Below are 21,766 nucleotides of genomic sequence, written 5' to 3'. Positions count from 1 at the left end.
TTGTTTCAGCTTAGCCCGGTTTGTCATGTTCATTTTCCAAAGTGTGTTTTTAAGCTCCTCTCTCCTTTGACGACATTTTTGTGTGTGTGTGTGTGTGTGTGTGTGTGTGCGCGCGCACGCACGCGCGCTCATATACACATGCTTGTGTTTGCAGTGTGGCAGTAAATGGCTCTCAGCTGTGAACATCTTGTTGGCGAGTTTTCACTTTGTGTGTGTGTGTGTGTGTGTGTGTGTGTGTGTGTGTGTGTGTGTTGGGAGGGGGTCTGAATTTTTGGGCCGGATATAAACACTACTACTAATGGTCTCTCCACACGATGAAGTCTGACGGGCATCACACGGTAGCCGGTGAACTCGGGTTGAATGATGGTTGTGGTTGAAACAAATGCGGCACGGAAATGGGAAATAAATCAAAAACTGAGCTGAAAAAAGTATGTAAACAGTCAATTCTGTAAACTGTAAAATTAGAATCACATCAGATATAAGACTTGTTTCTTGTCATTTTTAAATAAGCGTACAAAGAAGGCAGCTGATTTATGTGTTGGCCAGGAATGTTTTGTAGATTATAATCTTTATTTTTAATATTAAACATGGAACCAGCTCTACACTATGTACTGGACTGATAAACTTGCAAAGATGTTTAACAAATACAATCCATGAACACGTGTATCAGTTTTACTGGCAGGTTAATAATTGAGGTGCCGTTGCACACGGCCAAACTTCTTTGCTACTTTTGCGCAGCTTTGCTCACTGCCCCCCCGATTTTGAAGTGGTCATGTGATCGTTGACATGTATGTATCTTTGGGCTCCAATGAACATCCTCTACTCCTTTTCTACACTGTGTAGTCTCAAGTTAGTATTCACACACACCAGTAATGTGAGAACAAAACAATGATGTCACTTGTTGTCCTCCAACACATCTATATTTATAGCTGAGGGGAGCTGGATATGCTGGGGGGGGGGGGGGGCTTTGCCTTGCTTGCAGCTGCCCAAAAATAAAGGAAGAATCAGAAGACGGAAATAGTCTGACATGAAAGAGGATAGGAGAGAAGGAAGACCACAGGGTTGAAGAAGGAAAGAAGTCTGAGGAAAATGCTTGAATTTATTTCAACTTTACTTTGACCGATGGTCCCTGTACACGACTACGTATAAAGTTAGGCCTGCTGACTGGTTGGATCGATTTAAGCTCTAGTTAACGGAAGACTTCTTCTCACCTTCATCTCAGTCGTACAGTAACACTGAGTTGGTACAGACTGGCCCATTTCAAATGATACATCTACGGTTGGCCTGACTTTAACTCTCTTGTTAATCAGGCTGTATACAGCTTAATAATACATCATAGTTTAATCGTTTGTTTATATTCTGTGTTCAGAACATAACTCTGAAAAGTTGCCTAACTCGTAGCTAATGTTGTAAAATACATTTGCCTCCCAAATATCAGCACAAACCCAAAACACAGAGTGCTTCAGATGTTTTTAGGCTCTTTGCTGATGGCTTCACCTGTCGGTCAGCCTGCTAGAAACCAGTTAACTCTGAGAAATCAGGTTCGACAGGAAGTCAGACATATTTACATGCAGAGCAGGAAGTCACTTTTCAACACCGGCGTCTCCAAGTGTATCAAAGCATTTGTCCAGCAGTAGAAACGGACTTCTTTTAGAATTCTGGAGGCTACTTTGTGTCAGCTCCACTTTGGTGCGACTGTAACTTAAAATGGTTGTGAAAATAAGGACGCATAGCTACACGTCATGACCTTTTATCCACAAGTTCTTTCCTTTCAGACCTTCCCTGTTTCAAGTCTTGGTCACGCACATATGTACACGTTAATTTATGTAATGCAGTCTTAGTGTCACATTCTCTCGGTATACTATATATATTTAAATACTTTATTTAAACTTTTGTATTCTGGCTTTTCATGTGTAAATTGCGTTACTTGCATATCTTCTCCCACACCGTTTCAATTCCATCAAAACAAACCAAATAGGATATCTTATCACCTCCAAGAGTTCGGCTCTGTGTGGTCCGATTGGGTCTCATTGTCTTGAAAAGTGTCCACATCTGACATATTGTTCCTTTCCCGCTCTCCCACATGATCCAAAAATACAAATGATTAGCTTCCCCCCCACGCGGGGCCACATAAGGACCTTCCCGTGTCCTCCGGGTTTGATGTAACTGTCATTTGTTTTTAATCCCAGGTCCCCCGCTTTTGTTACAGCTTAATCTGGCCTATTACACTTTGTGCAGGTCTGCACTGTCAGCATGAGGATGTGTGTCGGGGGGGGGGGGGGGACAGACACAGACGTTAGATCGTACCATCTGGAGCAAGAAACACACAAACACAATGATCACGGTATCCTGTCTTCCCGTGGCTGAGATATGTTAACGGCGGGAGGAAGATGTTGATAAAAAATGGTGGTCTGTCGGTTATTTGGGACACAGTGCCGGCCTCTAATTTGTTCAAGCTGGAGAGTGATAATTAGGTGAATTACATGAGAACAAGAGAAAGGGATGATTGGTGTGAACCTCTTCGCGCCGCACCAGCGGTGTGAATTTCATCGGTGTCAGATCTCCAAGAGGTGTGTGTGTGGTTTGTACCGCCGTGTGTATTCTTGTATCTGTGTGTTGGTGTCGCAGCCCGTGTGTGTGTTTGCTTCTCGTCACCCTGGAGCCAGCCGTCCTCTCCGCTGACCCTGATCCCCGTCACCTGTCTACTTAGATCTCACACACACACACACACACATACATACACACACACACACACACACACGCACACACACAGAGTTCCTGGAGATGAAACCCAATCGCAGTTGCCAACCATGCAAAACTTGCCAGCACAGCAAGGTTTTGTTTTGTTTTCTTTTTGTGGGTGTGTGTGTGTGACTCGAAAGACCTACTGTCTGCTGCAAGATGAACGGAAGCAATTTTACTCCTCACGACCATATAAAGAGATTATTAAAATAACTTCTGGCCTTGGTGGCTCAAAGTAAAGTCACACGGATACAGTGAATGAACTAGGGTTACAGTATTATTTCTTGAAGCCCGATACCAATATCTTACCAAGTGATGAATATTGTAAAACATTACCCATAGTGAAGCAGTAACTATAGGAAACTCAAGACCAAGCTGAGTTTGACTCGACAAAAGAGAGCCGTTGTTATGAAACTGCTTCGGTGTTTGGGTAGTGGCTCTCACTGGCATGTGCTCATACCCAAATATTACAGGCTTCAGGTCTAAATGATCATATTCTGTATTATTGATGAGCTCCACAGTTACCGGTTCTTTTATAGATCCTCTTTAATGTTTCGATGTAGTTTATGATGATGCTGCAGTCTCTCATACGTAATCAATACATCTGTTCAATAAGGAAGCCCCTCCTCCTCGTACCAGCAGGCAGCGAATCACCTCAGCAGAGGGAGGGCAGGATGAGACTGACTGATGTCTTTCTCCTTAACGGTTTCTAAAAATAGTCTGACTGTTTTCATTGAGACATTAGTGAGTTTATATGGTGACTTTGCTGTTGTAAACATTACTGTTGCTGCTCTACAAACAGCATTTGGTTGTATTTAAAATATTAATCAGTTCTAATCCTGTTCTGAATACAAACAATATATTGAAGAACCGATTAGGAGTATTAATAATAGTAGTATCAATAACAAAACCGAACCTCAGACCTTATGCTTTAAAGATATATTGGCACATTATGTTATATTTTAAAGGCGTTGTCTCTCTAAGAGGCCGTGTTGATGAGGTGGTATAGAGTTACCCATCCTCATTTTCTTTTGAAGCATATTTTTCAGTTTTTTGGTGATGTCGTACCACTTATGTGGATGATTGAAACTCCCTACGACCCTAAGAGATAAATGTCTGTATCGATGGGACATTTAATCGCAGGATAGTCAACGCTTGTGAGGGCGGATAAGGGTTTGACAAAGGAGAAACCGCTCACTTTCCAGCCCTCGTGTGCTCCGACGCTCACGTATTGACTCCTCTCTCTCCTCAGGAGACCAAGTCGTCTGGTCGCTCCAGCATGCCGCGATGTCGGAACTCCGTTGCCACGACCACATCAGATGACCAGCCGCACATTGGTAACTATCGGTTGCTAAAAACCATCGGCAAAGGCAACTTCGCCAAGGTCAAGCTGGCACGACACGTCCTCACCGGAAAAGAGGTAGGCACGCACACACACACACACACACACACACAGTGGATAGATTTAATCTATCCTTTGGTCACTTACGGAGTTGCTCTGACTTTCTGAACTTTAGACTTTTATTTTAAGCCACTTTAGTCACATTTTGGAGAAAACCCATTGACTTTGCGACTAGGGAACCAGTGTCTAGTTCTAATCAGCCAAGATGGTAAAATAAGTAGAAATCCGTGAATATTTTGACTAAACGTTAATCTTCCTTCCTGCTTCCTGAGGATAGAGGCGGGCTCATGCTGTGACAGACAGTAGGTCCGGTCTGAGCCTGGACTCGCATGGCTTTGGAGACGGTGCATCTGCTGCGGGAGATTATATCGCCATTGTCAGCTTAGAACAGAGAAGCCTAAATGTCTCCGGCTCATTGTGAATTCCAGATGTGATGTAATGCCGCGGCCTGTCCCTTTAAGGGAAAAGCTGTGTCTGCAGTGAGCCCATGCTGGGGTCTGTCTGAGGCCCAGTCAAGTACACTCTGGGTCTGTGTGAGAGCGCTAGAGAGGGGTGGGCGGGCTGTCAATGTGTGACAGCTCTGTGCCTGACACCCTGATAACACTCCATGTGACTTGCTGGCACACACACGCACGCACGCGCGCACGCACACACACAAAGAAAACAAGGGAGAGTCGGAGGGCATGAAAGAGTCAGACAGACGAGCACAACCAGAAAGAGGAGTGGAAGAAAGGAGTTAGTTGACAGTGAAAGACGGATATGGGAGAAAAAAAGTAGATGTCCCTTCTCTGTGTCCATGTTCAGACATTGCTCTTCGTTTCCCTCGCCTTTCTCTTTGCGTCCTCTTTGCTCTTTTTCCGTTTCATCTCCCTTTTTTTCTACATCTCTCACTTTGAACCCCTCCCATCAGTCTGTTTTTCTATTTTAGTTTTTTTTTTCCTCCTTCTTATTTCTCTCTCTCCTTATCTCTCTGCCTCCCTTGTCGGTGCCCACTGTTGGATTATGAACTATAGACCTCATTATGGCATGGGTATAAACCATGCTTCAGCCCTGTCTATATATTGCCTTATCGTGCAACTGTGGCCCGCTGTGATTGTGTTTATCTCTTAATTTTGTGAGATTGTATCATTTTTGTCTGTGTGCTGTGGTCACCGGCTGTGACTGTGCAGCTTTGTGTGAGCGAGATGCGTCAAACTGTGATTAATGAATAAAAAGTGTAATAATACATGTTTTGCTTCTAGGTGGCTGTAAAGATCATTGATAAGACACAGCTCAACTCCTCCAGTTTGCAGAAGGTGGGTCTCTTTCTTTCTCTCTCACACACACACACACACACACACACACACACACACACACACACACACACAGGCAGGCACAAAATCCAAACCTCAGTCCTCCTTATCCCTTTTCTCAGAAGTCATTTTCAAGTCACCATTCCTGCCCCATGTGTCTTTTCTCTTTTGCTCTTTTCTCTTTCCCCCTGTCCATCTCTCTTTCTCTCTCTCGCTCTCTCTCCCCCCTCCGTCTGTCTGAAGTGGTCTAGTTTTCAGAGAGAGTTTTAATTACAGGAAACAAGCTGCAATTACTTCTTTTGATCGTGGCAGGGTGGGGTCTGTCCACTTACACGCACACTCTCTAACCATATATGCCCACACACACACACACACACTTATGCATCCACAGACATAAGGAATACACACAACGCAGACAAGAAAATGTAAAGACATGGAAAAGTCACCGACCGGGCCGACGCATAAATTCAATAAAATGTATGAATAATTCCTCTGATGTCGGGCGGGGGTGGGGGGGGGGGGTGGTCTGAGAGATGAGACGGGCTGTGTGTTGCATTTACTTCAGACAGAAGTTGTCTTTCGAATGGAACAAACATTTGTGACGGAGTAAATACGACAGATTGAGCTGTTACTTTAAGAGTGTTTACACCGTCCACTGTGTGTCTTCTGGATAATTTGATAGTTGATAGTTTGACCTTATCTGCTGAGTCAGAGGAAAGTAATTAGCAATGAGTCAAACGCTCTTCACGCCTTAACCACAGAAAGAGACGCTGAGCTAGACTTGATTGAATTACTACGCAGTGCTTTGACTTAACACGTCAGAGTTTACAGCCGAACCCCAAAACCCTAAATGGTGCCAGACCTCGGGCTTGTAACTGGCATTGCTTGAAATGTTTGTTTTTAGTAAACTGAACCATATGCCCGTGAACAGGAAGTGACTGATATTGATTCTGGAGTCTTTGCAATGACGCAAATAAGATTACAACTCTGATCGACACATACATATACCAACCTAAATCTGACTTCCTTTCTCCTAGCTCTTCCGGGAGGTGAGGATCATGAAGATGCTGAATCACCCCAACATAGGTGAGTCACACTGAGCACCAGACTTCTTGGTGCTTTTAAGGTCATATGTTCAACCAGAATCCAAATAATCTCTTGTCTCTTTTATTTTTGCTTTCACTCTTACCTTTCCATCCTTCCCTTTACTTTTCCCTCCCCCTCCAATCCACTGTCTTTGCCTTTCTCTCTCTCTCCACCTCCAGTCAAGCTCTTTGAGGTGATAGAGACAGAGAAGACTTTGTACCTGGTAATGGAGTACGCGAGTGGAGGTGAGTGCGTGTCACTGTGAAATCATTCCTCCTGAGGCTTGGCACTCTGTATGTTCGAAACAAATGGTTCCCAAATGAAAGAACTACCTCCCCTTGTTATGTACAGGCTAAAAAGTACTTTGTCCAAAAGATGGATAATACAAATATCCTGTTTTTATTTGATTTGTTTCGTTCTCTTTGGTTATTGGTTATTGCCCACCTATATCACCTTTGCATTGAGAAACACTGACATTGGAGGTTGTTGTTTAAGTATTTGTATTTTAATGTTTTTAAAGGAAAATACTTTTAATGTCAGTGTCCCCTTGACTTAATACTCCGGCTTTAAGGAGACAAGTATCAGGTTCCAGCACTAAAATGTCTCTCCTGCTCTTTCTCTGGTCTCCCAGGAGAGGTCTTTGATTACTTGGTGGCTCACGGCAGGATGAAGGAGAAAGAAGCCCGTGCCAAATTCAGACAGGTGTGTGTTGGAGAAAATGCATTTATATATGTGTGTGTGTGTGTGTGTGTGTGTGTGTGTATATGTGTATATGTATATATATATATATGTTATTAAAAAGCGTATAAAGCAAAAAACAAACATGCATTCAGTGTTTTTATTATTTTAATGATCTAATAGTGATCATTAAATGGAAGCAGTCAAGGGAATTACTTACATTTTGCATCCCTAGTACTTCCTGATGAAATCTCTGTCTTTTACTTCTTTTCTGTCTCTCTCTCTCACTCACTTTCTCACTCCAGATTGTGTCAGCGGTGCAGTATTGCCATCAGAAGTGTATAGTACACAGAGACCTCAAGGTGAGAACACACGTTATTGAATTACATTGAGTGTCAAAGCCCAAGCTCTCTCTCTCTCTCTCACTCACTCACTCACTCACTCACTCACTCACTCACTCTCACACACATAGGATTTGACTTGTTCAGATGAACTCATTGCCCCCATGGCCATGCGAGCTAGAGGTTAATCACATCAATGTACCGGTATTTCTATGCAATACTCCTATTGGGTGATCCTCTCCTTCTGTCTCCATGTATTTTCCTTGCTGTCTTTGATGCACATCAGTTGGTGGCAAAAATGAAACACACACAGGTTTAATGCTTCCAGGTCCTTTCTGTTCTGAGTATTATGCAGAGCTGTAAATCCTCTTATTGTGCCAGCAGCTCGACCTGTAGACAAGAAGACATTATCATGATTACTGCTCCACTAACTATACAGGAACCTCTCATCTCAAAGTGGGTTTTTTTCCCCAATAATAAACATTTCCAATGCTTTGACCAAGGTCATGAAACTTTTTCTCTACTTTTAGCAGACGACGGTTGGCATTTACAAAAATAGACAGCGGGGGAAATAAGATTTCTGGAGGAGAGACGGTTCTCATTACTGTAATGCGTACCATCCTGCACATTACCCTAACCACTCTCGATCTGAGGGGTTTAAAAACTAAGCATGGCTGCAATCATGGTCCACGTGTAGTTTATACTGCTGTGTCGACGATACCAACGGCTCCTGGACTTCAATTATCGTGTTGGCCAACTGGAGGTGTTGTTGATAAGCTATAGATGATTTCAATTCATTTGATTAGGTCAGAGCCTAGACATGATGCCAGTCTTGTATTTGATGTGCACACACACACACACACACAGACGCGACAGAGTATTCAGAGCGAGTAAAAAGGAGAGCGCACCTGTTGCTAGGCAACCCCAGCCTCCTTGCTCGCTGGCTCACTTCAGGCTTCGGGATAGAAACGCACACTCGCAGGAATAAATTGTGGCAACTCACTTTGCCCATTGTGTGCTGCTTGTCGGCCCCGTGCCATCACTCTGAAAAAGTCCTCCGTCACCCAGCAGAGGGTTGTTTTGTTTCCCCCCCAGAGAAATGTGTCTGTGGAATATATTATCTTCATTTGCATTTCAGAGAACGTCTTTGTTGCACTGACACTGCATGACAGGGTGGCCTATTTGTTCACCTTTCTAGTACAAGCTAGCTCTAAACTTTATGTAGCTCTGTTCTTCCCGTGGAAGCAAAAGGTTTCCGTATGTGGGAAAATGAAACATCACATGACCATCTCAAATATCAGAAGTATTTGTGTGTCATTCCCTGGCACAAGATTCAGAAAAGTAGAATCCCAGCATATCAATAATCTTTCCCTTCACATCCCACAGCTCTATAGCATAATGTAACGCTCTCTCTGTCTGCAGGCGGAGAACCTGCTGCTGGACGCAGACATGAACATCAAGATAGCCGACTTTGGCTTCAGTAACGAGTTCACTATGGGGAACAAGCTGGACACGTTCTGCGGCTCCCCGCCCTACGCCGCCCCGGAGCTCTTCCAGGGAAAGAAGTACGACGGGCCCGAGGTGGACGTCTGGAGCCTGGGGGTGATCCTGTACACGCTGGTCAGCGGCTCGCTGCCCTTCGACGGACAGAACCTTAAGGTCAGGAAGAGGAGAGTGTGTGTGTGTGTGTGTGTGTGTGTGTGTGTGTGTGTGTGTGTGTGTGTGTGTGTGTGTGTGTGTGTGTGTGTGTGTGTGTGTGTGTGTGTGTGTGTGTGTGTGTGTGTGCATTACATAAGAGGATGTCTGTATTCTGTGGGTGGTTGTAATATTTGTCAGGCCGGTTTCTGTTCCTTCTGCTCTGCAGAATGCAGAAGCTGAAGAGAGAGTGAATGTGTAAAAGTGATTTAAATGCCAACCCAAGTGCTTTGTCTTCAAACGGGGTTTTGGTGGTTTTATGCACCAAACAGGCTCTGAAACGTGTTGGGTTGAAGCACTGTGAACTATAGTTTTAACACAATTATTCATTCCACCTATCACACCTATCACACACATTCAGTCAGTACCAACATGAGTCACTCTGGAAGTGTAGACACGTTTTGAGTGGGCGATATGACTGAATGTGATCATATTAATATTTAGGCTTGTACAGTATACCTTTGCACTACGTCCTGCTGTATGTGGTTTGGTTTAACACTTGCATTGCTGGTGTGACTGTATTTAACAGATGGGAGCCTCACTGTTTTCTGATTTGAATATCTATGATAAAAGGTAAAATGTGTCAATGTGATGCACAGACAAAAAAGTGCAAAATGTACAACTTCAGATGTCATTTTATAAGCCCTAGCACTTCTAATTAGATATATTTTTATGCTAATTCAATGCCTCACGGTGTACTGAGAGCTCCTAAAGAACGTGTCACATACATTACAGCAGTGTTAAAAGCAGTCATTATTGTCCAGTGTCTCATTAAATTAGAATCATAAGTTGCTAAAGACCCCTACAGGATCGTGTTTATGTTTGAAGCTGGATTTTCAGATTCTGCCGCTGACTTTTTCACGCTCTTGTCCATCTCCAGGAGCTGAGGGAGCGCGTGCTGCGTGGTAAATACAGGATTCCTTTCTACATGTCCACCGACTGTGAGAACTTGCTCAAGAAGTTCCTCATTCTGAACCCCTCCAAAAGAGGCAGCCTCGAGGTACGCTGCGCTTTGTTGATACGAACACGAACACACACACACGCGCACACACACACACACACGCGCACACACACACACACACACACACACACACACACACGATGATCGCTCAAAAACCAGTGGTTAGACACAGCTGGATGGTGTTAAAAATGCCTTCACTGCGTCTTATTGTTTTGTTCTCAAATGTATTTCAGCTGCTTTGGATTCATTAAGAAAAATCATTCGATCGCTTGATTTAAAATCCTTTATATTTATTTCGGAAAAAAAGTTGCGGACTGACAAAAACTTAAATGAAACTTTTCCATCTCCGAATAGCTCGACCACTGGTCTTTGAGTTGTTAATGTAATGGTGTATGTAGCACGTACAGTACTATACTGTAGACCCAGACGCGCTTCACCAGCTATATGTGAGTTTGTTGCTGAAGTGTAAAGTGCTTTTTAAAGACATCGTAAACACGTGTTAGTTTGGGAGTTATGAGTTACTATATGTGGTTTCACTGAGAGGTGATTGGACCAGAACTAGTTTTATATGGAAGGTATTAGCAAAAAAATAAGAAGACAAGGTAGATAACTATCTGCTGCTGAGCACCAGATTCCCATCAACAGTTTGGATGAAACACATTTCTCCAGTCTCTTCTTGGCGTACTAAATGTTACGGCAGCCTTGTATGATTATAGAAAGAAGACTCTAGCTTTAGTGTTGGAATTTAGTCCTGTGACTATTTCATTTACACCGACCCTAAAGTTTCTCTACATTTCTAAGCAGCCAACAGATTGATATGGTTCAGTCTTTCCCTTCAGTTTTTATCCCGCTGATCACTCAATAATTGTTAAGATTAGTGGAGCAAACTGATGAATAACGTCAAATTAACTCATCAAGTTTATGGGACTTCTGCATCCCTTCCATTGTTCACCAATTTGTCCCGAGGTGACTCTTTTGAACGAATCTCTTCAGTCTTCTTTCTCCTCTCCTCTTTGGCTCCGTAACCTTTGCTCTTTGCCCCGTCTGTTGCATTTGAAATCTCATTTCTCCCCTCTCCCTTCGTCTGTGTTGGCTTCCTCCCAGCAGCAGATAATGCGGGACCGGTGGATGAATGTGGGGCACGAGGAGGAAGAACTCAAACCCTACATCGAACCCCAGCCAGATTATAAAGACCCCAGGAGGACAGGTAGTAACAGAAACACACCAAAATAAGTATTTATTGTTAATATGTTCTTTTTTCTCCTCTCACACACATTCATCTTCAGGAGAGTTACGGACCTGCAGGAATTCAAATTATGCTTTTGTGTGTGCAGACATCATGCTGACGATGGGATTCTCTCAGGAGGAGATCCAGGACTCGCTGGTGAACCAGAAGTACAATGATGTGATGGCTGCGTACCTGCTACTGGACTATAGGAACTCTGAGGTACACGGTTTCTTCCTCACACCTACACGCCTTTATTTCACATCCAGGCCAGTTAGTCTTGGTTTGTCAGAGCTCTTTTAACTGCAGTTGCACTGATGTTAAACAGGAAACTGTCAAACAAATCAGCTCTTGTGAGTTCATCAATGTGTACAAGAAAATGTCGCGCTTCACTTTCATCATCACAACAAACAATTTGCTCTCATCTCTGAAGTTTATATATATTTGTGCTTTTTTTAAAGCTCTATTTTTAGTCCTTTGTGTTTGCTGTATCCTCACCACAGTCTCTCTGCGTCTCCTCCCGATACTCGTATCCAGATTTCCATGTTTTTCTTTTTCCCCCCTCAGCTGGATGAAAGTGGCATCAAGCCCCGGCCTGGATCTGATGTAAGCAACATAAACGCCCCCTCCCCGCCCCACAAGGTACAATGAGAACACATAATGTCTTCTGCTAACACATAACGAGGTCTCCCAGCTCCAGCCAGTGACACGAGTGACACTTTGGCGGTCTTCTCTGGTGTAGCTCATTTTGAGGTTTTAGACTGTTGACCTACATACAGGTACAGGTGAACCAACGCAACCAGCAGTGTTGTAGCTTTCCTGTGTGACTGGACCAACAGCTCTGACATGTAGAGTACCACACTGACCTGCACGTGCACTTTGTCTCTCTCAGGTGCAGCGCAGTGTGTCGTCCAACCAGAAGCCTCAGAACCGCAGAGCCACCGACCACGGTGTGTGTGTGTGTGTGTGTGTGTGGGGAAGGTGCCGAAGCTGGTGTGTGTGTCAGAGAGGGTTACGAGAAGTGGACGGATCGTACAAAGCTATTTTTTACACCTTTTTAAATTGAATCATATGTTTTCAATCTTGGTGCACACTGGGATGGTCTCTAGTCCTGCCACATTGAAGCAGGTGAAGTAAATAATTGAATAAAGGTATTCAGAGGCTGTTATCCGGATGGGGATAAGACAGAAGATGTCTCGGGCTACAGCGCGGCAAGTGACGGCCTTTCTAATACGCTCCCACTCTGTCTTTTTCTAGGCTCCTCCTACTCTAAGAGGGGGGATCGAACAGACAACCGGACAGCAGGAGAGGATTCTGGGAGGAAAGGTTCGTCAGGCAGCTCTACTACCAAGGTGCCAGCCAGTCCTCTGGTCCCCTCTGACCGCAAGAAGAGCGCCACGCCCTCCACCGTGAGACCCACACACCCACGCTGCTGACATGACATTTGCAACACTCAAAGCTTCTATGAAAAAGTACATGAGAGCGTCATCGCCGTCATTACCAAATACAGACGCACAAAGCCACAAAGACAAACTAAATACACACTGCAATTGGAGGGAACCACCATGAGCAACTTTGTCCAGATGTGGGTTGATAGGAAAACATCTGCTGGGAAATTCTAGAGAAATTTGAAAGCTAGTTTTTATTCAGAAAGTCTTGAGTGTAAGATAAGTTCAGCCGTATATTATCTTAATCTGTGGTCCAAAGATCAAAACAGATGCTCGTTACTAATTCAACTAATTGAAATACATGCTCATATAACTATGATGGTTTTCATAGTGTAAGACAGTAGAAGTGTGCGTCATGTTCACGGTTATGCTTGGTGATGTTTACGCTATCTGACTGGGTTTTTCTTTGTCTCACAACCACATTATAGTTGCGGGATGTCAATTTCTGGGACTCATTATATTTGTCTGGTTGAAGTGCACTAATTATACACACCCAAAAAACATTGTTGAGACAAAACTGTTGGTCTCTTTTTCACAGCAGACACTTTGACTTGTCATAGTAACAAAAAGCCCAGGTAGTAGCGTCAATTATTCCTGTATTTCGACGTCCCAGTAAGCCATAACAGTGTGACCGTGAGCTCAGCATCCACAAGGAACCTGACACTGAAGCAGCTAATTGGAATTCAGCCATCATTCAATTTCTTATTTGCACCTGTGCTTTTTCCCACAGTGACATATCAAAATGTCTTCTGTGAAAATGCCTTTTTTGTAACCGCTCAGTACCACCCAGCTCTGTGTTCCCCTTATGAGGCACCACTTAAGAACCCTCAAGGCTGTATTATAACGTCCTCAACAATGTCAGACAACAAAATAATTTGAAACACAGATTGTGTGTAGACTGCCACGTGAAATTAAAGTCCCGTCTCCCTGGTTCACCTGCACTGTTGTTTTCATTTAACATAACCCGACGACGCCTCCTCTCAGGACTATGTGGGCGTGTGCAGACTGCTTTTGATTGACATCTCTGTCACTCTCCTGTTAATTCAGTCGCACCCTGTTAGGGCGGGCCATCTTAGACTTTTATCATTTTTATGACCTAGTATGTGGACTTTGCAGATATTGTGTAATAGCCAGATAGCTCCACCCAACCGCATTCTGGGCGGATAACTTGTGTGTGAGGCGGAGTGATGGAAAACACCTGTGTGGGAGTGCAGGGCCTGTAAATGACAATTCCCCCAAAATAATGCTGGAGGGGGGGGGGGGGGGTGAATTGATTGTGCAGTGAAGACTTAATTAATGTTCAGGCAATTAAGGTGATTTGTCCGTGCTGATCGGGAAGCTTGCTCGGGGCTGTTAAAGTAATAATTGGTCACCTCCAATGTCATTTCCGTCCTCTGACTACTGCTAACCGTCCTCAGTCTGAAACATTTCCATGTTTCTAACGTTCTTCTTATTTTGTGCCCCTCTCCCCTCAGAATAGCATCCTGTCCACCGGTACTGGTCGCAGTCGGAACTCTCCTCTGACGGAGAGAGCCATGTTGGGTCAGGGCATCCAGAACGGCAAGGACAGGTACACACACACATACAATGGAGATGTTTTTAAAAAGATGGGCAGTTACATACAGCCGCTTTCACACACACACTCTTTCTCTCTTGTCATCAGCAACTCAAGTAGTTACAGTGAGGCAACCCTGCTTCTTTGCTAGCACGCACATAATATAAACACACACTCCATGGTTTGTGAATGAAGCAGTCCCACAGCTGTCTCAATGACTGGATCCCAGGCCTTGGTTGGTGCTCTCCGGAGCTCTGCCAGCTGGCTCAGGGAGGGCCCGCAGCGCTACCCCGGGGCTGGGGTGAGCCCTCCTGGACAAGGAAACCAGGCTCCCTTGAGAATTTAGGACAAACCCCCAGTAGATTACAGATTACCCATGATGGTCTGATTGAGGACGGCCAGTCAGAGCCGAGGCCGGGTTCGATGGACACACACAGGTTGACATATGCTGACACACGGAGACCTCATTTGTCCTTTAAATTCTTGTCCTTCTTTCTGTTCCTTTAGTAAAATATTCTTTTTTCTAATGAACTTTGACTTGTAGTTTAATCAAAGTTTATGCTCGAAGTCAAATCAAGGATAGCCGGTTAGAGGTTTTAGAAGGTATAAAAAAAAAAAAGACCAAAAAGGAAATAATATTTTAGTAGTAAAAAGCATTAATATAGTACAACAAATGACATGAAGTCTACCATTGGATTTAGCTATAGCTCAAGCGCCCCCTCTTTTTCACCCGTCTTTAATTGTACTGGGAAATGTCAAAGAGTGACATTCCCCCCCCTCTTCCCCTTTCTCATTTCATACTTCCTAAATTTAAACAACTCAACAATGGACAAAGACGTGTTGTCCATTTTGGAGTTGCTTTATTGCCTCCTCACTTTAGGCCATTAAAAACCCACCTTTACGCGATGCGTCGTTAGTCCTCGAGTTTGATGAGCGGGATCGTCTGCCGCTGGCGCTTAATGCGCCTCGTAAGCGTCCACACTTACACCCACATCCCTCATGCCTAACCAGCCATATGCTTTGTGTGCTTCGTCACGAGCATTAAACATTAAGCCAAAGCATAATCCCTGCTACCACGCAGTGTTCATTGTCATTACTGCTTTATTACCTATTCATGAATCAGTCTCAAATGACTCCTTCATTTTCCAACATAGTGCACGACTCACAACATTAAATATTATCGAGGCTGGTCAGTCTGATAAGTCGTTTTTCCCTTTTGTCACCGTCCTTCATACTGAGCACTGCACAGTGACGATGTGGTCATTTGAGACAGCATTGTGTGTGTGTGTGTGTGTGTGTTTTAGCACTGTGGTTCTATTAGCTTTGCTAACTTAGTGGTTGTCATCTGCTTTGATTTTGAAGTTACTTTATTTGATCCATCATTAATGCTTTGACGTTTTTGGCTTTTATACTTGTTAGACTCCCTCCCGATCCCCAATTTTCCTTTTTTCCCTTTCTGTGTTCTTCTAATGTTCTTCGTTTGGTGTTCTTTTATCTGCGTCTGAGCTCTCGTCCCTCTGGATCTTAAGTCATTCACATTTTCTTGGCAACTCCTTTTTTTCCCTCTCTCCTAGCTTCCTCCTTGTCTTTATATTAATCTTTCTCTCTCTCTCTCTCTCTCTCTCTCTCTCTCTCTCTAAGGAGATTAGGAAGACTTGTGATGGAATATTAACTCTTACCTCTATATGATCTCTGTACTGGCCTCTTAATAGGCTTACAGATACACAAGAATATCTACACACACACACACACTGAGGCTGCACACATACAAGCTTAAACATACATGTCACACATGCTCTAACTCTTGCCACACACCGGGTCGTCCAGTAAATGCTGTTGTTTTTCCATCACCAGCCGTACTAATCTGTCAGAAGCAGCGTGCGTTTCTCTCAGCTATGTGTTTGTTTTCTGTGTAATTAACAGCTGTTTGGTTGATCTCTATGAATGGCTCTCTCTTCATCTATCTCCCTCCCTCTGGTACCGCTCTCCCCCGTCTCTTACTGTGTCGCCTTCTCTGTGTGTGGACAAAGTCGAGTTGGAGCTGTCGGTAATGTGCCGACCTTTGTAGCCTGTAGCAACCGTGCTGATTCGGAAACAGCCAGCGTTCTTTGCTTAAGTAACTCAATAAGCTTAATGGGTGTAAGGTATTAGTTTAGATTGTTGGCAGTAGAAAGGGAGAGGAAGGGCCTGGAGAGGGAAAGTGAGGGACTTGACAGGCAGAAGTAACCCGTCACGAGACCGGTTACATCCATAAAACGCAGAGGTCGCAGGTCAGAGTGATTATGTCACAGCAGGACAGTGAGTGCAGCTCACAAACATCTCCGTGTCATCGCGGAGAAGCTCGGCATCCTAACATGCCCTGCTCTCCTGAGAAAAAACAAACGCTAAATGCTTTGAATTCAGATTCTGACTGTATGTCTTGTGTTGCAATTTAAGATTGATTCATCTGCAGATCATTTTCTTGATGAAGTGATTAAACAAAAAACTTTATGTTGTATACATAATATAATACAACTTTATTTGTAGAGAACAATTCTTACAAAGATGACAAAAGAGAAAGAAGCAGCAAGGACTTAAAGATAACTTCACACAATGAAAGGGCTTCGTAAGAATAATGTTATTTTTCCACCTCAAACTGTGTTGATAATATATTGTTTCAGATATTTAGACCTGCAGAGGAGCACTAGTGAAACACTGCGTTGTCTGAAGTCTTTATGTGGTGATTTGTGAGGAACCTGACATTCCTCGAGTGTGTTTTCAGTCTTTCGAGCCAAAGTGTGTGTTAAAGTTGGTCTTTTGTGCTCATGTGGATCTCACATGAAAAGACAAAGGAACACAGTAAGCCTTTGACTCGTGGTTTGTGATTGTTGTTTTTGTGGAACCACGATGAAGCAACGTTAGCGGCAAAAAATACCAACTTTTCCTCTTTGCTCGAGTCCTTTTGCTGTGTTTTCTGTCTCTTTTTTGTCTCTACTTCCTCCGCTCTTCCCCCCCTCCCCTCCCTCTCCCCCCTTACCGTGTTTGATAAGTGCTGCCTCTAACCATGCTCCACCTCACCCCCCCCACCCCACCCCGCCCATCCACACACAAACCCCGCCCGGTGTTTGTGAATGTATGTGTCACGCGCGTGTGTATGTCTGATTGTGTGACGTGTGTTTGTCCTGCGTCTGTCACGTTTTTCGGTCTGTCTGCATATATATATATGTGTGTGTGTGTGTGTGTGCGCGTGCGTTGGGCGGGGCACTCCTCCTGTTCCTCCCTCCTCCTCCCAGCCTAAACATGCCAGGCTCCCGCGCCTCCACTGCCTCGGCCGCTGCCGTCCTCTCCTCCTCCACCTCGTCCTCTTCTCGTATCCGCCACCACAAGTCCCTGTCCTCCTCCAATCATCCATGCCCCTCTGACGTGCACGCACCACGGCCCAGGCAAGTCTCTCACTCACTCTCACACTCACGGACACATGTTCACAGCCCCTTTCAGCACGTACCACTTTACTCAGCACAGATCATCCTTTCCGCAAGAACTCGATGGATAGAAATGAAGAAGTAGAGATAAAGAGAGGGTAAAATGATTGGTCTTCCATCACTGCTAGATTAAAGGGACTACTATATTTTATATTTTTTATATATATATATATATATTTTTTTTTTTAGATATTTATTCCTTTTACAGCATGAGACCATTGAGAGCAGCATTGCTGAGACCAGCCGTCATGGACTCAACAGTTACTTAGCAACAGACAGGAAGTAGATTGTGGAACTCAGAAGGCCGCTCGGCTCAGTGTGGAGATGTTGACGCCCCTTGTCTTGGCCAATCTGTCGGTCTCGAGCCTCCCACTACCCAGCGGGCCATAACTGAGCGGCCGGAGCTTGAGAACAAGACGAGCCGGTTCTTCACTGTGCTGTACGTCTGACAGGAAAGAAACAGACAAATTCAGAGAAGAGACATCTATGGACCAGCAGGGATCAGGTTTCCACACGCAGGGGTGTCAATAGCTAAGAAACAGACCAGACCATTATAAAGGCTTGGTTATTGGCTGTCAAAGTAAAACCTAATTTACTGGTCATGTTATGTTGTTGCTAAAGGGACGAAAAGAACGAGAAAAGTCTTTAAAGATAAAATGACTCTTTTAGCTTCTAAGCCATCAGGGGCACAATGTTAACAGACGAGATCTGTTTGCTGTAGCTTACCAACCAAGGGACAGACGTTGTAATATTGACAACGACAAAAACATTCCTCAATGATTAACGTTGACATTTACAGGTAAGTTTCTAAGCTGTACGCTGCATTATTGAGAGTGCGTGTCGAAGGTTGGATGGCGTCACTATCGTGCTGTTTTGAACAGAGCGCCGGTCACTACGTTATGCAAATAGGCGCTTACAATGAAATGTTTTGTTTATTTGGTTTTCTGACATGTTGCGTTTGTCGACGAAAGGATTTTCCCTGGCTCGCACAAGTGAATTTCCATCCTGTGTAAAGAAGTGGAGTCCCTTTTTAAGGATCCCACAGCTGGCAAGTGCTCTCTCATGCAGCCTCGGTCTGTTACGTAGAGCCGCTTCAGTTGACAGGTTGCCTGGGAGAACCCCGTCTTCGTCCAGTCAGCGTTGCCTTCACTGCTGCACGTCTCCGAGAATGAAAGAACAGGAGCGATGACCTAACTGTGTCTCGTTGGTCATCTGTGTGTCTTTGCTGTCTGCTCCACTTGTGCGTGTGTGCTTTGTTGTGTTGCTGTGCTGTGGAGCTCGCCTGCTTGATGGTGTCTGCTTCATGGGCTACTTTGATATTCAGCCACGTGTCACAATATGTGGTGGTAGGTCTTTAAATATGTTCTTCTGCCACCTTAAATACTTGCAAGTGGCATTTCACTTCCGCCTCAGAGACCCCCCCCCCCCCCCCCCCCCCACACACACACACACATGCGCACACATTCTTTTTTTTGACAACTAGACTCTTGTGAAGCCCCGCCCCCCCCACCCCAAATGTCAGGCTGAAATGTCGGGGTGGACCTCTGGCTGTATGTGCATTTGTCTGCTCCATGTTGAAGTCTTGTTCTGTTGCATGCGTCGTTCAGCTGTGAGCTGTTCAGAACCTGGTTGGGAACGCTGGAGAGAAGGTACCGTTCCAACACATAGACTGTACCCTAAGTGAGGAATAGGCCCCTTTTTTTTTCTCAGTACATAGCCTGTGCCCCGAAAGTCCCACCCATTCCAGTTTATTTTTTTATACAGCATGTCCCCCTCTGGAAAATGAGTTTCGAATCACATTCTCATGAATTTCCATTATTTTAAACAAACCTGCTTTGAGTATTCATGATGTACCGTAATGAACACAGACAGCTCCACATTTGTATAAGGTAGAGGTGCAGTCTACTATACGCAAATCAAGTACGCCGAGCATGAAAATCATCACCAGCTGCACCATGAATACAGAAAGTGTACAACAAACCTCACGCCACACCGCCTTCTAACACACCTGTTACTGCTCTTTTTTCCTTAAGTAACTATGGAATACTTCCATATGATGAAACACATTAGAAGAAGATATTATATTATTCCTCTTTGCAACATGTAGTCCTTCCCAGTCATCTTCATCACGATAATATGTCACAGAGGTCCCCACTAAACCCGTATGCATAGAAGAGCTGTGTCGTTGTGTATCTCGTCCTCGGTGCACAACTTCAACACATCAACTCAAAGGATGTGTTTGAAGCGGTTCACGACTCTTTCTTTTTTCTGTGTCGTGTTGAGTGCGTTCGAGGTCTGCATGGGACTCAGCTGATCTGTGACCTGCGTGCTCCAGCAGATACACCGTTCAACCCTAAGCCCATCCCACAGGGACAAGCGGCACATAGTAACCGACGATGCAGTTATTCAGCTACCCGCCTTTAAAAGATGCCCCGCCTTCTTGATCGGTAAAACTAATTCTGCTACAGACTAAATTTCCAGTGTAAGAAGAGAGCGATTGAAATTGAACAAGTGAGAGACATAAAATGAACTGAAACTGAATGTTCTGGCTTATTGGTTTTAATGCTTAATTCTAGTAATTACAGCCTTTCCTATTTTCACAGATAACATTTTGTCAGGCGATGATAATGTTGACGACCCACATTTGTTATGTGGTGTCCCAGTCCCATTGCAGCCCTCTACAGGGAACGGTTCTACTTATTCCACTTCATGTGTTTATGACACGCTATTTATTTATTTTTTTACTGTATTTTCCTTTTCTTATCTTTCAGTGTGTGTGCTTTTGCCATTTCTGTTTGTTGTGTTGGCCGTCTGCTGCAGGTGTACTGCTGCTACACGCTGGCGTGGAAGATGCGCACACACACACACACACACACACACACATTACAAAGCAAATGTAAACCTTTAACTCAGTAGTGTGTGTGTGTGAGCTGGAGGTCAGTGATGCTTTGCCCTACGGTCCAAGTAAAGAGGATTGTATGTGTGTGTGTCAGTGACCTCATGTGATTTTATTGACTGGACTGACTTGAGGGATTATCTGAAACATCAGGACGAGCAGACGTTGAACAGACATAGATACTTGTAAGATCTTACACTGAGGTAAGTAGCACATCAGAAGGAAATGATTTTCCTCTCCTTGTCTAACTGTTTGTCCCTCTCCCCCTCCTCTACACTCCCATCCCCTCTTTTATAACTTTCTTCTTCCTATTCTTTCACTTTGTTCCTTCCATTCTCCCCACTCTTCCTCTTTCATACGTCTTCATTTCCTGCTTTCTCTTCTCTTGTCTCCTGTGAAATTCTTCTACATTTCCACCTCCTCTTCTGTCATCACACCTTCCAACCTCTTCCCAATCCCCCCTCCAATCTTTTCACACCTCTTTCTTCTTCTTCTCCACATCCGACCCCTCTGCTCTTCTGCACCCTCCCCTCCTTCTGTTTCACCTTTTCTTCACCATCCCTCGCTCCATTTTCCTCCTCTCTCTCTCTTCCCACTCCTCCTCCTACAGCGCCCCGACTCAGCGGGCGCCCGGTGCCTCCCCATCTGCCCACAACATCAGCAGCGCTGCCGCGTCGGACCGTACCAACTTCTCCCGAGGGGTGGGCATCCGCAGCACATTCCACGCGGGCCAGCAGCGGGGTGCCCGGGACCAGCAGGGCTCCGCCTACCCCGGCGGGCCCGCGTCCCCGTCACTGTCACACGGCAACAGCCAGGCCCGGAGGACGCATGGCGCCACGGGGATTTTCAGCAAGTTCACATCCAAGTTTGTACGCAGGTGAGTGGCAGAAAGGAGAGGCGGGAGACAATGGGAAGGGTTAAAAGTTTAAGATTGTAACCTGAGAAGTAGTAGCAAGACAGACGGGACATGTGGCAGAGGAAGCA

The 21,766-nt window shown here is 44.6% G+C and overlaps 1 protein-coding gene across 3 annotated transcripts in view; it reads left to right on the top strand.

The window, feature by feature from the left end:
- Positions 1 to 21,766, top strand: part of mark2b (MAP/microtubule affinity-regulating kinase 2b) — a 42,619-nt gene that overhangs the window by 12,610 nt on the left and 8,243 nt on the right. For 2 of the 3 annotated variants that reach the window (XM_079295634.1, XM_079295633.1), the window contains exons 2-17: positions 3,995 to 4,162; positions 5,386 to 5,439; positions 6,474 to 6,522; positions 6,702 to 6,767; positions 7,154 to 7,224; positions 7,506 to 7,562; positions 8,964 to 9,200; positions 10,117 to 10,236; positions 11,305 to 11,404; positions 11,532 to 11,644; positions 11,990 to 12,064; positions 12,315 to 12,372; positions 12,680 to 12,831; positions 14,346 to 14,440; positions 17,698 to 17,847; positions 21,393 to 21,659. In XM_079295634.1, the coding sequence (XP_079151760.1) occupies positions 3,995 to 4,162; positions 5,386 to 5,439; positions 6,474 to 6,522; positions 6,702 to 6,767; positions 7,154 to 7,224; positions 7,506 to 7,562; positions 8,964 to 9,200; positions 10,117 to 10,236; positions 11,305 to 11,404; positions 11,532 to 11,644; positions 11,990 to 12,064; positions 12,315 to 12,372; positions 12,680 to 12,831; positions 14,346 to 14,440; positions 17,698 to 17,847; positions 21,393 to 21,659 (1,832 nt within the window). The remainder of the gene's footprint in view (positions 1 to 3,994; positions 4,163 to 5,385; positions 5,440 to 6,473; positions 6,523 to 6,701; positions 6,768 to 7,153; positions 7,225 to 7,505; positions 7,563 to 8,963; positions 9,201 to 10,116; positions 10,237 to 11,304; positions 11,405 to 11,531; positions 11,645 to 11,989; positions 12,065 to 12,314; positions 12,373 to 12,679; positions 12,832 to 14,345; positions 14,441 to 17,697; positions 17,848 to 21,392; positions 21,660 to 21,766) is intronic. The other variant, XM_079295635.1, reaches the window with a different exon arrangement.

Source organism: Melanostigma gelatinosum (genome assembly GCF_949748355.1).
Source record: "Melanostigma gelatinosum genome assembly, chromosome: 23".
Lineage (NCBI taxonomy): Eukaryota > Metazoa > Chordata > Actinopteri > Perciformes > Zoarcidae > Melanostigma > Melanostigma gelatinosum.
Note: the sequence above shows the minus strand (reverse complement) of the source record. Positions and strands in the feature narration are given on the sequence as shown.